At 39.8% G+C, this 16,678-nt stretch overlaps 2 protein-coding genes across 5 annotated transcripts in view; one reads left to right on the top strand and one right to left on the bottom strand.

Moving 5' to 3' along the window:
* Positions 1 to 43: 43 nt before the first annotated feature.
* LOC118421707 (protein GPR107-like) lies at positions 44 to 12,625 on the top strand. Of its 4 annotated transcripts, none has more exons than XM_035829181.1 (16): positions 44 to 231; positions 1,559 to 1,681; positions 1,918 to 1,968; positions 2,258 to 2,361; positions 2,775 to 2,953; positions 3,072 to 3,442; positions 3,924 to 4,088; positions 4,580 to 4,665; positions 5,359 to 5,434; positions 7,315 to 7,388; positions 8,066 to 8,192; positions 8,679 to 8,809; positions 9,198 to 9,291; positions 9,560 to 9,607; positions 9,994 to 10,151; positions 10,715 to 12,625. In XM_035829181.1, the coding sequence occupies exons 1-16, from the start codon at positions 130 to 132 to the stop codon at positions 10,830 to 10,832; spliced, it is 2,007 nt and encodes a 668-aa protein (XP_035685074.1). In that variant the 5' UTR covers positions 44 to 129; the 3' UTR covers positions 10,833 to 12,625. The 4 variants fall into 4 exon arrangements, with proteins under 4 accessions (XP_035685074.1, XP_035685075.1, XP_035685076.1 ...); XM_035829182.1 differs by lacking the exon at positions 8,066 to 8,192 and adding an exon at positions 7,896 to 8,013; XM_035829183.1 differs by lacking the exon at positions 10,715 to 12,625 and adding an exon at positions 10,281 to 10,419.
* Positions 12,626 to 13,722: 1,097 nt separating this feature from the next.
* LOC118421709 (neuronal calcium sensor 1-like) overlaps positions 13,723 to 16,678 on the bottom strand; it is a gene marked incomplete at its 5' end in the record, with an annotated part of 4,251 nt that continues 1,295 nt past the window's right edge. The window contains 2 exons of the mRNA XM_035829187.1: positions 13,723 to 16,024; positions 16,385 to 16,462. Coding sequence (XP_035685080.1) covers positions 15,926 to 16,024; positions 16,385 to 16,462 — 177 coding nt within the window. The remainder of the gene's footprint in view (positions 16,025 to 16,384; positions 16,463 to 16,678) is intronic.

Raw genomic sequence — 16,678 nt, 5'->3', positions numbered from 1 at the left:
GGAAAGGGGTTGTGGTCTTAGGACAAATTTATCAGGCAGTATTACCAAGGGTACCGAGGTGTATGCGGTCTTGGAGCTTAATCCGGGTTGGACCAGCATGCTTTACTCCCATGACGTCACTTTTACAAAATGGCGACGAGAAAAATTTCTTTGAAAGTGCTGTGGATTTCGCTGGTCATATCTTCTTTTCTGTGGGCCGCAGAGGGCAGAAAACACCACTTAGTCCTTCAGGTATTTACCTCATATAACTCTCCAGAGCTAATAGTGGATCTGTCGGAGCGATTTTGTTGTGGGACTAAAGTTTACGTGAGGACACGTTGGCAGGTCCAAGTCACCAGTCAGGGGGGAGGGGGGCGATGATGTCATGGTCACATCTGAACTTCTTGTTCATAAAAACAACATCAGAAACAATCGTTTTGTGTTTCACACGGAATTATGCGTAAGAGAAGATCGTTGCTATATGGCACAGAAAGGATAATCTAGATCTATCTAAGGTTGCTTTTTCTGAGTACAGGAAGTTTTTCAGAATTTGTCTTGTTTACTTGGGTCACGGACAAGTGTTGACTAGTCCTTGACTTGACTAGATATAGGGGTTGTATCAGATGTCACCATACTGTGATAAGCTAACAACTGGTGTGAAGTGACACACGATCAGGACCAACAAACTACAGTGTTCACCAGTGTCAGGTCATTTCCCCAACACACTCTAAATCCTTGTCAGGACAGATCCCTGTAACTCTGGATGTTTCCCCATATCAAGCTATGGAAGTTTTCTTTCGGCCTTGGATGGTGTCGACCTATCCAACACGTTATTACATGTTACAAAAGTGTTTTATCAAACTTCTCATAGAATTGCTTCTCATAGACTTTTGCTTTGTCTGACTATGAGTCTTTTACCTTGGATTACTCAACTGATGTACAAGAAATTTTCATGTTACTGGGTCTACCATCTTAGTTGTTAACGCATTTTGCAAATCCCTTTTACTAACTTTGTATGAGTAGATGAGCAGATTTAAAGTAAACTTAAACGAAAAACAATTGTTTGTGCATTTCAAAAAAGATAGGATATACTTTGTTGGTAAAGTTACCAATGATCCAGACTGACTAGAAGTGTTGGAGTAAGGCAGCATCCAACCAAGGATAAAAAAACTACTAGTACTTTGCCACCACAGTGACAAGCTGTAAAAAACTACTTTCAAAGTAAGATTTAAAGAAATACATTTGTATAGACTATAGACTAAAAGTAAGAGGTGATAAAAGTCCACCTTCAGACTTACCCGATCATATCTCATGGCTTTTGTTTACAAAGAAAATAATGCATAGGGTCGCTAGGAAAAATGCATGACTCATAGTCATATACTGATGTACAAACTGTATTTGTAAATATCTTCACTTAGTTTTGACATGATGCTTCAATCAATACTCATTGTATGTCTGAAATACGTACATACTACTGAGGGGGAAATATTTTACATTTTATGCATAAATTGAATTTATTGATTTAACTGTATATTAGTCTGGTCCAAACTCTGACCTTTGACTTCTGTGACATCCTCAGAATGAGAAAAGGTCCTATGTGGACCTGAGCACTTTCGGCTTCCTGAAGGGGGGAACCCTGTCTGTGCAGGTGACAGGATTCAAGGTCCATGTGCCAACACCCTTACCTAACATGGACTCCATGGTAAGTAGAAAAACAATTATCTCATCCACATGTGGGCATAGAAAGTATCTAATAGAAGAAGTAGTTGTTCACACTGGCAAGGCTTCACACACTTGTTTTATTTATTGAAGAGTTTCTTTTTTTTGTCATCTATAGAGCTAGGTTCTTGGTACATCACATGTGTACATTGACTGATAAATGTGAATGTTGAGAGCAATACAACTAACATGTTGTTCCTTTTCCTGTTTGACTTGCAGTTTGGCCTCAGTTTGGACAAGACAAGCAGTGATGGAATATCCAACTATCTGGTATGCATCAAGTTGTAAACATGTACTTACAAACATTATTTTTCCCATGCACCTTGTTTTTGATTCCCCAACACTATTTGCAACAACATATTGGCAGCAAAGTAGAATTGCTTATAGACCAATGATGCAACACAACTGTTTTTCATGAAGTTGGAATATTTTATGTACAATTTTAATTGTCTATCAAAGCTAAAAGTATAGCCAGTTTGGCCAATGATAACATTGCCTTGTATTGTGTGTAATATGAGTACTGCATGTATAACACAGACATCATTCTGTACATCTATAGGAGAACACAGCAGAAGACTGTATTTTGAACAAGGTTAAGGAGGTGGGTGGAAAGGACGATGACCTGACAGTGGTTCTGTTCACCTTCAACCTTAGCAACAGCACGTAAGTAGCTCCTAGACTTACGAAGTTTGAGTCAAAGAAAGATGGGGAGGAGAATGTAATATATGGGTTATCCTAAAGGGTATTCTAATGTAAAGTTGTAGGGATATCAGGAACACAGTAAGGGAACAAATTGAGGGAAAAAAGTTTAAAAGTCTTAGAGAGTTCTCTTACTGGCAATTAAATAGTTAAATTAAAATGATAAATCATTCTAATTTTAAATGAACCTTTCCTTCATGTATGTCATACCTTTTATCTGTTGTCCCTTGTTATCCATTAGCGTTTGCAGTTTCAGTTACAAGCATACAGTAACACACATAAACAGTGTAACTTAACATTACACAAATGCAGCAATGTTTACAGTGTTGAGTTTGTTACCTTGCCCTATTCTTATCTTATGTTATTCCCTTTACCAGGGTGACCCTCAGAAGAATAGGCGACAACTTGAAGGCCCTGGACATTTACCACAACGAGACAGAATACAACATGTACAAGTCACACAGAGTACCGCCCAGTGGGGGCAAGTCACTGAGGAAGATGGTCAAAACAAAACGACAGGCAGAAGAAATTGATAACCCAAAGAAACAACCCACAGGTAAGCAGTCATCTCTCAAAGGATTATGTTATTAATTTTTTTCTTGTATCATCTCAGTGTACAAAAGCTTGTGATCAGATCTGACCATACATCTTGTACTTATGATACTTTGTAACAGGAGAAGAAACAGACCCAAAAGACAAAACTAAAGATATAGAAGAAGAGACAAAAGCAGGGGGTGATCAGCCAGACGGTGTGGATACACAAGAAAAGGGAAAGGACAAAACTGAGGATGATACAAAAGGAGAGGATCCAGCCAAAGAAGAAGACAAAGAAGAGGAAATTGTAGAAAATCCTGGTGACAAGGCAGAAGAACCAGATGTAGAGAAGGAGGGTGAGGATGGTGAGAAATCTGAACAGACGGCAGAAGAAGAGGAAAAAGAGGAGGATGAAAGTGAACAGGATGCTGAACCATTGATGGAACACCCCTTACTGTTCAATCTTCCAATGGGACAGGAGAAGTCCAAAGAAGCAGTGTACAATTTAACTGTAAGCAGGATTCTATTATTATAGAACTTGTAGATATTTTTGTAAAGAATGTAACTTTTTCTTAAATCTTACCAAATATATAATATGTATCTGTATCTATATAGCTGGTTTAACTGTCCTTTGATGTAACACATACACCAGCAGAATGTGACAGATACGTACATGTAGAAGTGATGGTGTCTTTGTTAACCTGATATTGATCCTGAAGAAGGCCACAGTGGTCATTGAAAATTGATCTGTGTACATCTTAGTATTGGAAGAAAGTTAAGCATTATATATTGTACTATTTCTTTGTTCTGGTTGTTTCAGTTCTTTGTGGCCATCAAAGACCTTGAAGAAGAGTGTCTTTACAAGCTGAGGTTGTAGTGATGATGTCTTTGTTGTGGTTGTTTCAGTTCTTTGTGGCCATCAAAGACCTTGAAGAAGAGTGTCTGTACAAGCTGAGGTTGTAGTGATGATGTCTTTGTTGTGGTTGTTTCAGTTCTTTGTGGCCATCAAAGACCTTGAAGAGGAGGGTCTGTACAACCTTAGGTTCCACAACTGTTACAACAAACACTCCGTGGAGGACAGCAAGTCCAAGGTGACCATCAGCATGCAGGTGGACGTGGTGGAGATGAACAATGACAACTACCTGTCTGCTGGAGAGGTCAGTGTCTTTTTTCCTTTTTATCTTTTGTTACCTGGGTAAAAATAGTACTGTTTTCTAGTGAGGATAGGCTTTTAACCAGGCTAAGCCGCTTGCATGTACTGGACACACTAGCCACCCTTACACTGGGGAGCAGATCCTCTGACAAGTATAAAGTCTGATTGACCAAGGATGCTACGAGGTCAGTCTTCAACTGTGACCTCTCTGACAGCAATTTTGCTCCTCGGAATACCTTACAATTTTAACTTAAAACCATCTAAAACTCTGCACCATGGAAGGTGGATGCCCCCAGACTCCCCTTACAATACTTACATCGATATCACTTGCCGTGACTATCCGAGAATTTTTGACCCCCTGGTATAAAATCCTATTTAAAGCTTGAGTGAGGACCAGTCAAGATACAGGGATGTTATAAAGCTATCCACAGAGCCTATACTGAAGAAGCTACAGATACTGAGATAGTTTGCTTAACCCATTATCTGTTTCCCCAGGTCCCCCTGCCTCCTGTGTACCTGACCATGATGGGAGTCTTCTTCCTGACTGGCTGTCTGTGGATCCACATACTCAGGAAGAGGAAGTAAGTTGAAGAATATTTGTATCACAGGAATCTAAAAAATTAAACTGTTACCCGGTACTCATGACTAGTTTGCTGCTGGCGAGAAGCTTTCATATGGTATCCGTCATATTTCATCAGCTATGAAGGGTCATGTGACATGGGAGTTGAAGGTCACTCTCTCGCAGGTTATGTGACTGCACGAGTGTGTTATCCCAAATTAAGTCTTCTGCAGAAAATGCTTTTTTTTCAGTTTGGTTAATATTTTGACGCACATCAGAATGGAATTTTTAATCTTAAAGGAAAACCTGTGCATATATTAGGGCAACACTTAAAACATGAAAGTCATGTTTCATCACATAACTGATGCTTGTGGTATGATTGAGAAAAAAACTATCGGTATGCTTGATATAATTCTACTACACTGTTCAAAGTTTGTAGTTTTTTTGTAGAATAAGACATGTTTAGTGGTGAAGGTTTCAGCAGGAGTAGCCCATCTACAGTTGCTGGATATTGTCTGTTTGATAGGCTCTTCTGTGTGGTAATTTAGGTACATTTCAATAATGAAAATTATATGAAGTGTGTAGTCTTTTAGTTTGGATAGTTGTTCCTTAAGTTTTAGTTTTTGTAGAATAAGACTTTGTGGGTGGTTAGGGTCTCAGCAGGAGTAGCCCTGATGTGTACTGAGTCATACTGACACATGTCTGTTTATCCCAGGGGAGATGTGTTCAAGATCCATTACCTGATGGCAGCCCTGGTCATGGTCAAGGCTATGTCACTCATGTTTCACGCAGTACGTATCAAATATTTATCATGGGTGCTTCCTGTTATATCATATTGATTGTACAGATAACAGTGTTCTCGCCAGGAATTTTTCACAGTGTCGGGCAGGGGTCCGGGGGCCGCTGAAGGCAGAGCCCCGGTGGGGGGACCCAGGGGGGGCGAAGCCCCCCGGAAGCTCTTGCATTTTAGGCTATTGAGAAGGCTTATTTTATCATTTCTTTAGGGCCATATCTACGATAATCGCAGCAGTCACTTAACTTCTCTTCAGCAGTTTGACGTAACAATATTTCGGGTCAAAGCTTCACAGACAACTAAAAACTCATAAACAACAAACTTTACTCAGCTCAACAGTACTTAAAAAAATTGTCCTGGTTGCCATCCGAAGTTGAAGCGCTTGTTTATAGCGCTAGTATCGCTGTTAGCCGCCTTGCCGTACGACTGTTGTTGACGGTCTCCCTGCGTCGCCGCCTCGCCGTTAGAGTTTAGACGATATTCCAACGGACATGTTTCAAGAAAATACCCGGTAAAAACCGCTATTCCGCGTCAGATTCCATTCTTTAAAACATGTGGGACTCAGTGTTACAGTCTAATAAATATTTCGTAGAAGCACCGCTGTGGGAAAGAAGGTCCAAGGAATGTAATGTTACGTAGCATGAAGTTCGCTGTAAACTTGCACACGGCACATGACTGAAACTGTAAACAACAGCCGCGTTTGATTGATAGCCGGCGGCCCTTTGATCAAATTGGAAAGATGCCGACACTGCCCTGGCGGTTTGTGGGCGGGGCCACACGGGGCTTGTCGGCGAAACTAACGCCCGGGTTTTACATACAAACTTACGATGGTTTGTATCTTGATGCCGATACAGAGCTTCAAATTTAGAACAGGAATTTTGGGAAAGCGACCCACTCTTGCTCCAGAATTATGTCGGAAAGAATTGATTCTATTTCCCGTGCTGAAATAAAAATTACGCAACTATCAGTAACAGCCTATGTTGGTCAACCCAGCTCCCCAAATAAGGACATTCCCCGGGAACTGGCTGTTCCGGGGAGGGATCCCACCCCACTGATCACTCGCAGCACACGCGCTACTCATTTTATATTTTTTTTGGCACGAACGCAGGGCGGCACACGCAAAATTTAGAACAGGAAATTTTGGAACGCGACCCGTTCTTGCTCTAGAAATGTGTCAGAAATAATTGCTTCTATTTTCCGTACTGAAAAAGAAAGACGCAACTGCCACGAGTAACAGCCTCTGTTTATCAACGCCGCTCCCTTATGCACATCGGCTGTTCCGGGGAGAGATCCCACCCAGCTAATCACGTGCGGGCAAGGCCCTCTCGCGTCTGTGTTTACATTTCCGCGCGCGGGAACGCAAGGGGTGGGAGGGGCTGCCGGCTGCGAGACAGCGGTACGGCGGGCCGGTGCTGTAAAACACCTCCCTTCGAGTTGATAACTTCCTGAAACAGCGAAGGCGCGTGCTTGGCGCGTGCCTATGTATTTTTACTACGATATTTTTTCTTTTATTCCCCATTTTTTTGCCGCTACGCTGGATGAAAAAGCAGCGTAGCGGGCGTTTTACAGCGTCATTTTTCCAGCCCACAGCGTATCGGCCCGCTATGCTGAAAAGGCCTGGCGAGAACACTGGATAAGTTTTTTGCCCTGCATCTTTTTCCAATGTTAGTATATGGTTTTAATATACATTTACAGTTGGTGGATATTGTCTGTTAATCAAATTTGCATATAAGATTCTTCTTTACATTTCAACATTAAAAATTATATTAACAGTGCATAGTCTCTTATTTTGTTCTTTAAGTTTTGTGTTGCGCCGTGAAAGAAACTATTATTCAGGCAGAAACAGCAGCTTTTTGATGAGGTGATGTCCTTTTACAGGTGAACTATCACTTTATTGCTGTTGAGGGGTCACCAGAGGAAGCCTGGGCTGTCCTGTACTACATAGTGTACCTGTGAGTGCTGCAGTTTATGTAAAATGGATATTGTCATGCACTGTTTGTACCTTATAAGATCATTGTTTTTCATTGTTTAGAAAGTGATTGATTTCTTGATTGATGTATTATTTGATTGACTAACCTGAAGATTACCACTGCTCTTCTTTCGACATTAGGATTGTTAAGATCTTAAAGATCTTCCTCCAATTGTAGATAATGATAGCTACAGTTTGTGTCTTCTTGTCCTTGTGTCCAGGTCTCTTTATCGGTGCTCAGTCTCTCCCCGTAACGTGGCTGTTCTAACCTCCTGTGTCCTCTTTGTTCTGTTTTATTTGATTAAACAAAGAAAGAACAAAACATTTCCAAACTAACAGTCAGCTAGCTTCTTTGTTTTAAAAACTTTTTGTTTGAATCAGCTCTCATAGGGGAAAGAAATTAGATCCTTTGTGAGAAAATTCTGTGTCTCTCCAATCATCTGTAGATGTAGACCAATCACAGTCCTTCCAATCAAAATGACTTTTGCAGATTGCGGGGATGTGTCCTCTTCATCACGATCGTTCTGATCGGCACAGGCTGGGCCTTCGTCAAACACATCCTTTCCGACAAGGACAAGAAAATCTTCATGTTTATAATTCCGCTTCAGGTGAGAATATTTTTTCTTCCTCCTCTGTTTTTTTTCTGTCTCGCTGTCGTAGGACGAGGAGCCTCCTCCTGCTCATTTCGATCGTGCTGATCGGCACAGGGCTGACGTTCCATAACCATATCCTCCCGGCAGACAGTCGGAACGTTCGCGCACTATGCCTGCTCTTCCTCCCCCTGCAGGTAAGTGGTGCCTCTAGTCTGAAGTGCACAGGTTCTCTGCATGGCTATGGCCTCTATATTATTAACTTGTTATAAAGCACTCCATTGTCATGGCTTTTGATCAGCTATCTCTTGTTAAAATTTACCTGCAATCATCTACAGACCTGCAAGGACTTAATGCTACATGTATTGGTGTCCTTGATATAAGGATAAGTGAATCATAAACTCACTATCTTGTTTATCATGAATAATCCATGGAGATTATTTACAGATACATATGTAGTTGATAAAACTATGGGCATAGAGGTTTAACAGCAAGGAAAGAAACCTTTCCAGCTGTGTATTCAGTTCCCAAGTTTCACTTGCTCTCTGCTCTTCAAACAAAGTCAAGTTAAGCATGTAATCTCTCGCTGCTGTTATTGTCCATGCAGTTTTCAAATTCTTGCAGCCAAATAGATACATTATATGTGATGTCCTGCTGTCTGACTGCTGCTGTTTCCCCGTCAGGTTCTGGCCAATGTTGCGTACATCATCACAGAGTCTACAGAAGAAGGGAACTCCCAGTACCGACTGTGGAGGGAAGTGTTCATCCTGGTGGACCTGCTGTGCTGTGGAGCCATCCTCTTCCCTGTTGTCTGGTCAGTACTATAGTAAAACAATCATCATTGTGTGTGTGTGTCCTGAGAGTTTTAATCAGTTGTTTAGATATAGTTTTCCATATTTTGTTGTAAACTATGTAATGGAATACCCAAACCAGTTCTGTATACATTATGGTTCTGGACATTACGGACAAACCAGAAAGAACGTTTTAGAGGAGGTTGAAATTATACAAACTTTTTGATCTTAAAACAGTTGCCCAGGCATCTTCACGCAGTCCCATTTTCCGCAACAGGCAAATAGTGGTGTACATATTTCCAAGACTATTGATTTCTTTAAGAATGCTGCTTGTCATAAAGACATGTATAACATTTCTCCCATCATGCAGGTTTTTGTAATATAGCATAATTATGATCTCTGTGTTTCTAGGTCAATACGACATCTACAGGAGGCCTCCCAGACTGATGGGAAAGCTGCTATCAGCCTACAGAAGTTGAAGCTCTTCAGGCATTTCTATGTTATGGTGAGGCCCAAACAGTTTCTTGTCTTGGCTGGAAGCTCATTTTGGGAAATTGTTGTACTCATGCACCTGCTAGTTAGATTTCAGATGCACGGCTCCAATTTTTGGTGCAGAAAAGCACACATGCACCCAGTAATTTGAGTCTTGCTTATACTATTGTTCACATACAGTTAATACTTATGGTTCTTTACATTGCTTGTCAAAGAAATCTTTATAAGGCATAGTGTGCTATGTTCAGTATTGCCGCATTGTCTTTTTTTCTCTCCCACAGATTGTTTGCTATATCTACTTCACAAGAATAATAGTCTACCTGTTGAAGGTAAGTTACACTCTGTCTGACGATTATGGTAGTTTGGAATTACAAAGCCTGAAATATGTATCTGGAAGTAGGACATAAAGTTGAGTAAGGACGAAAGGAAAGGATTGAAATTGAAGGATCTGTTTGAATACTGTAAATCCTAAAATGTTCACGATGGTTTTCGGGAAGACCTCTCCACCTCAAATTCATGACTATGCATTTTCAATTAATTACTACTGTACTGTCGAGTTGTAGATCTGGGAAATCAAGATTATCAATGGCACAGCAAAAAAGCCCTTTTTAACATCTACTGTGATTCTGTCTGTGAAATTAAGTCCCCTAGAAAATAAACCAATTGACAGTGGTAAATGTTTTCTATTGACACCTTTCCCCCCTCCCCACCCCAGATCACCGTGCCATTCCAGTACGAGTGGCTGGGCCAGTTTTTTGCTGAGCTGGCCACCTACGTGTTCTTCGTCATGACGGGGTACAAGTTCCGCCCAGCGTCCAACAACCCCTACCTACAGGTCTCACAGGACGATGAGGACATCGAGATGGAAGAAGTGTGAGTAGTGCTTTATTGTCATGTACCAAGTTTGGAGTTACTTGTTGACTCCATTTACAAAATCTTTGTTTTTTTTCGGTATGTTACAATCTTGCGTGTTCATAGATAGTTATGTCAATATGCTGTCAGTAGAGTGGCAGGAAGTGAAGGGAAGATGGTGTCACCATAAAGGTCAAGCTTGTGGGAGTGACAGGAAGTACAGTTCAGAGGTGGTAGAGCTAAGTTGTTAATCAGACATGACATACAGCTCAGGTCATGAGGTCAATGGAAGAAGCTATCACGTAGTGACGTTCACCATAGGATGACGGAATAATGAAACCCTACTTTATTTGTATGATTGAAGAATAACCTCAAGTAAACAAGACGTGCAAGAAGCTCTAAAAACTTCATGGGGATGTGGAAACTTTGAACTTGTGATATTGTGGAGCCTTGTGCTTCCTTGTATCAGTTCCAAATTGACAGGCTAGCTCTAGGCTAGGTGTGCAAGATTATGGCTAATAGGAGACTGTTGTGGATTGGACCAAACAAACCTGCTGTGTTTGTTGTTGTTCTCATGACCACAGTGTGACAGAAACAGGCTGGAATGAGGGGGTGGTCAGGGTCAACCAGGGGGGCAAGGTCGTCAGCACCCAGGATAGTCTGGCCAATCCCAAGCCTCGAGACAACAGCCATGATGCCTAAGCAAGCAGCTGTGTCATTGGACTGACTGAGAAAAAAAGGAACAAAGAGTTCTTGCCAGGAGATTGCACAAGGATGAAAATTTCAAACTTTGTAGAGAAATTTAATTTCACATACAATGTATGCCAGTGCAATTTAAAGTATATCTTTATGAGTTTCTAGTAGCAATGTCACTCAATCGTTATTCTTATCCATAACCTCTATACTGTTCATTTCACTACTATCTGCACTGAAATCTGAATTCCTTTGATCTGTAAATATTTCATAACTACAGTTAAAGACTTAGTTTTCACTTTTAAATCATAGAAAGAAAAGATGAAGCAGTAGCTATGTAACAAACTAATTAGTTGACACACTCCAGTGCACTAGTGTTGCATGTGAACAGAGACACTAACGCTGGTTATCTGATGGTAGAGACTTTAAGTTTACCTGCTTCTATTACTGTGGCTGTTGGAATGGTAAAGAAAGTTAGAACATAATTTATTCATTTCACCACATACTGTAGAAAGCTTTGATTGCTTTCGTAGTCTTACCAACCCTGGGAAAACACAGGACGGTTTACAATTTATCATTATTTATGTATATTAGACATCCCTCCAAGACTCATTGTTGAAAACAGTTAATGTACAAATAATGTATACTGAGCCCAATTGTAAATTAAATGATTGCTATATATTTACATGTACATAGAATAAAAATAATCAAGATAGTGATAAATATCCACCAAGAACAACTTGTTATAGAATTTAAACGTATGTAAAAATGTGTATTTGTTTGAATTGTGGATCATTCATGTGCACATAGTTGCCAAATCTAGAAGTATCACACAGAATAGCTAGTCAGGACAACATAGGCTGATGTTAGTCTTAGTGGCTAAAACATTCCTCTATTCTGCATTACATTTATTTGTATTTTGTTCAGGACAGAATGGTGGAAACCTTTGTTGCTTCCTCAGTCATCAACATTGTATACTGTAACCAAGTAAGAAATGATTTGAGTGCTGTCCTTCACACTGCGTGTTTACCTGAGGCTTGACGGTATCATTGTTGATGGTGGACAAGATACCCTTCTGCTGTACATTCAGCACATTAGAAGACCTCACAGTTATCCATGGCCCTAGCCCAGTTAGCTACCTCTTGGCCCTGTACAGATCATGATCAGATGCCCATGTTAATAAATTGTATCCATGAGGTATCAAGACTATTAACTGATTCTAAGAAATGGTAATATTTTCTCTGAAAGAGTTAAGTTACCAACAGTTTGAGGACATGTCCTATTTGATTGACTGATTCAGATGTTTCATTTATCAAAAGTACATGTAAATGTACCATTGTTCAGTTTTTGATCCTAAATATAACTTTTTGTCTTTTATGAGATTTCTTTTCTGAATATGCACAGCCTTCAAGACTGTAAGATCATTCAAGGTGTTCCATCTCTTAAGGCTATGAATGAGCTATTGCAGATTGCAGAGAAGTACCCAAGTGTACCGTGACGTTTAAATACATAGCTCAGGGAACTCTGTATTGACGTGGTTCTTGGTTTGACATCCCAAGTCGATGTAGTAGTAAGTGAAAGATTTTATAGCCAGTCTAAAGCTGATGAACATTGTACAAAAGTACTCTGAACCCATGAATGTTTGTGGGTTATAGCACATGTACAATGTGTAAACTGTGAATGTCCAAAGACGAGGGATGATTTTCTGGAAGTTTAAAGGTTAGTGGCTGTAGTGGTGGCCAAGAAAAAGTTTCCTTATTTAACTTGTAGGTCAGGACTTTTTGTGCATTTCTTGCTTATTTCCACAACAAGATATGAAAGATATACATTTACTTTAAGTGTTGTTTCTGAACATCTTATTTATGTTTTGTCTATTTTCGTGAGTTGTCTTGCACTTGTGATGATTACTTGGCCATGACCTTCATATTTTAGTCTTTCACTTGAATCTTTGGCTTCGCATGTATCTACATGTCGCTTCACCGTCATTATAACTACAAGGCTTTCCAATTTCTAGCCTGGTTACCAAACCCCAGCCCGATCTCAAGTATCTATCGTGCAGGGGTCTGGCCTGATGGGATAGGAACTCTTCTCAATTTTGCCCCTTATAATGGGCAAAAAAACTCCACCAATAGAACAGCACAGGATCAGCAGAAGGTAATTACACCCCTGCCATGATTGGTTAAACACCCCAACTGTACTATTTGAATCCATAACAGTGACCACTAAGTACCTGATTTGCTACTGTGATAACCTGCTGACCAACTGTGGTGTGTTGAGCTGGCTACCTGTGGTGAGAGTGGTCATCAATCCTAGGTTCTCCTCCCTCTGATCAAGGGCCTTCGAGAACCTTTCTACAGCCATCCTGCCAGACCCCAACACGAAAGATTTATTTTGTGGTTGGGGTATGGTATCCAGGCTATCCAATTTCTAAACAAGTCTGGATATTGAATTAGAATCTGTCATGTTCTGATCATGTCACTGAAATGTTTTTGTAGTGCCACAAGCCTTCTATTGAAGAACTGCTGTGTACTTGGTGTAAATAGTTGTACATTGTACTTAAGTATTGTTGGAAGAGATAGATGGTGAATAAAATTGGAATTCAATGAAATGACAGTATTGTTTTTGTAGTGCTGTATGGAGTGCACATGGCTGGACAAAAGACAACAAAGTACTAACTTAAGGTTTTTAGACATTGGCAAAATTTTAGGGTGGGGTGGGGGTCTTTCTTGGTTCATAAGGTACGGCAATCCTTGGTAAGCAACTTTAAGTATCACGTCACAGAAATATTGTATTCCTCTTATATGCTTGTACCTTAGTTTGTTACTAGTACTTGTACATGTACCTTGCAGTGGTTACTTAATGTTAGCTGTCATGTTCAACAAACATATCAAGCAAAGGACACTGTTCAGTTATACTGTATTTATTAACACATACCTTCAAGACAAGTTTTGTCACACATTTTTGTTTCAGATGTCCAAAAAGACTAACAGTTAAACAACTGCATGTTGCAGTAACATTCACTTTACACAAGACACCAGACACTACAGCAGCATTATGTACAGTTTACTCTAGAACTCTTAACACCCGATTCATTGATGCTCATGAGAGTAACTATTTAAGGGCTGTGTAAGGCAGGTACTGACAAGGTTTATCCACTACATGATTGTTTTCCTTCACTGCTTCACAGAAGTTTGAGAAATCTTTTCTTGCATTACCGATAATACATGTCCAGGACAAATAAGTCTTGGTCCTGTATGTAACAAATTAAAGGGATAATGCCCCTGCCTTAACCTGAACACCCATTCTAAGCTTTGATTCTGAATTTGTGTGTGGCTTTGCAATATAGACTAAACCTTACTCTTGGCAAGACTAAAAGACATGGGACTAAAATCATCAACATTTACACAAACCCTATCCTGACAACTTCTCTGTTAATAATATTTTACCATCTGACAACGAAGTCTAGTTCATAAATAAAACATTGTTAGTTAAAAAATGCATCAAGGCACAACATTAATGCACAGAATGAGACACATGCTGACAGTAGTTTAGGAAGAACTTGGCACTGAATAAGAAATATGAGGTAATACATTTTGGAAAATACTTTTGACTATGCTGGGCTGGGGTTGATTCAGTTATTTCTAGCTTACAGAGTTGAGAGGGTTGTTTTACAAAACATTTTAATGATGAGAAGGAAATCAGTTGTGTAATGACTCATTATCATGTTGGTGGGTTAAAGGCTTCAAACCAATACAATGTAATTGTCAAATGGACTCGTTAAATAGTACATAGCAATACAGAAAACTTTGTCATCAAATATTTGGTGTTGATCTTAGTTTGAGAAATAAGACAAGTCGACCTTAAATACTATATAACAAAAGGCATGACAAAAATGTCATGGGTACAGGCTACAGAAACTCAAAGTGACTACTTCTCTTAATTTCAGCATGCAGCGTTACACAAAAACCCTGTCACATAGTTCATATTGCACACATAGAACACAGACTATCCTGATAAATACATGGACCTTCCATACTATGACAGATATATATCTCTGTATAAAAATTGCAATCTGTCCCCACTGACACCAGAAAGCTTCCACAGAAACTACTTGTTGCAATCTACTTATCTATTTGTGATGAAGTATCACTGACTATTAGTGTTTTTCTGTTCTAAATGTTTTGTATCATCCATGTTAATGTTTCCTCACTACCTCATCTATGCCATAACTGAATCAAATAAAATGTTGACCAATCAGCTGGCACTAGATGGTCACATGACGCTCAAATATCAGGTCATCTTCCAATCACAGTCAAGCAGTGATTCTTGCATTTCCTGCATCAACAACTCGGTCTGGCGTGGGTATTCTCACATGGAAGTGCCAATAAAAATACTAGTTACACCTTTCTCTGACAAAATACTTTAGAAGCTGCACTTTTGTTAACTTTAATCATCACTTTGAATTTGCTTAGACCGTAATATCACAAGTTCCTCATCTGGAACCACAATCAATATCACCACTCCTTGCTCAACATGTCGGTATCCTTTCTAAGTCAAGTTCATTTAAAAAGTCTGGTTTGGTGAAACGTTTGTTTTGACATGTCAAATGTTATCGCAAAATCAACGTCTCTCATGTCACTTAAGGCTACCAGAATTCTGAAAAAATTCCAACATGTAACCTGTAGGATTGATAGTTCTGAAACAAGGATGACTTCACACAGATGGATATTCTTCCTGGGAAATAATGCCCACTGATTATCTTCAAGTACATCATTGAAAGTGATACACATTTCTTTAAGTTAACCTTTCCAATGCTTTTAGTTTAAAATATTCCAATAAAATACATATTACTAAGAGCATTCAAGTTTGTTTCTTTCAATAACAGTTAACTATCCCAACAAAATAATCTTTAGCTTGGATACAATCCAGATTAGCTTCAGTGCACTCCCAGCCGTGTAGTCACACAAGTTGGAAGCAGCCTTCAAACTAGTTGGGTGCACCTTCTTCCTTGCTCCATCACCAGATCAAGTGGCTTTGACAAAACTTGTTACTGTCGGCAAGACTGTCTGTACACTGCATAGAGACCCTGCGCCCTGTGGCTCCTATACCAGGCCATCGTACAACGACAGGGCTTGCACAATAGAGGGGTCAGACTTGGAACCTTCCTGAAATTCTTCCATTGACAACCTTCCATCTCCGTTCTGTGGAAAAGAAAAGTTTGTATCTTATACAAGAATACTGTAACAATTACAAGTAAGAGACCCTTACCAAACTATCACTACTGAAATGTGTCTGTCCGTAACTTCACAGTTTCTGACAGTTGCATTTCAGCAACACTCCAGTAAATGAGCTTTACTGACGCTTGTAATATGACTGACAAGTACTGATCACACTTAGGTTTCAATCAGGGTTCTCTGGCTACATGATTTATTTGTTGATAGCTAACCAGATACAAGAGATCTCAGATTTTTCTGAAGTCTGGTTGGTCTTTGAATAGCCAATCATATGATCATGAATGAATTTCAAAGTAGGTTTAAATACTGCAGTCAATGCCGACTTACCTTGTCCATTAGGGCAAAGATTCTGTCTACCCTCTTCTCTGGTGTGTTCTCTTCTTCTGGAAGTTTCACCATGTTTCCCTGCAACAAAGAGAATAGCACTTATGTACATGTCCGAAGAGCAAAGAAGTCAACAATTTCATTTCTGGGGGTCTGGTAGAGGAAAGAACTCAACTCCATGTTGCCACTTGAGCTTGACCTAGAACTTCTTTTTTTAAGGTGGTATATGCTCTAAAAGAAGCCTTGATAGCTGTCTATTATCTCAGTTTTGTAATTCATCACCATTTCTGCTCTTTT

Source organism: Branchiostoma floridae, chromosome 8, assembly GCF_000003815.2.
Source record: "Branchiostoma floridae strain S238N-H82 chromosome 8, Bfl_VNyyK, whole genome shotgun sequence".
NCBI lineage: Eukaryota > Metazoa > Chordata > Leptocardii > Amphioxiformes > Branchiostomatidae > Branchiostoma > Branchiostoma floridae.
The sequence above is the reverse complement of the archived record's forward strand: the minus strand, read 5'-3'. Positions and strand labels throughout refer to the sequence as shown.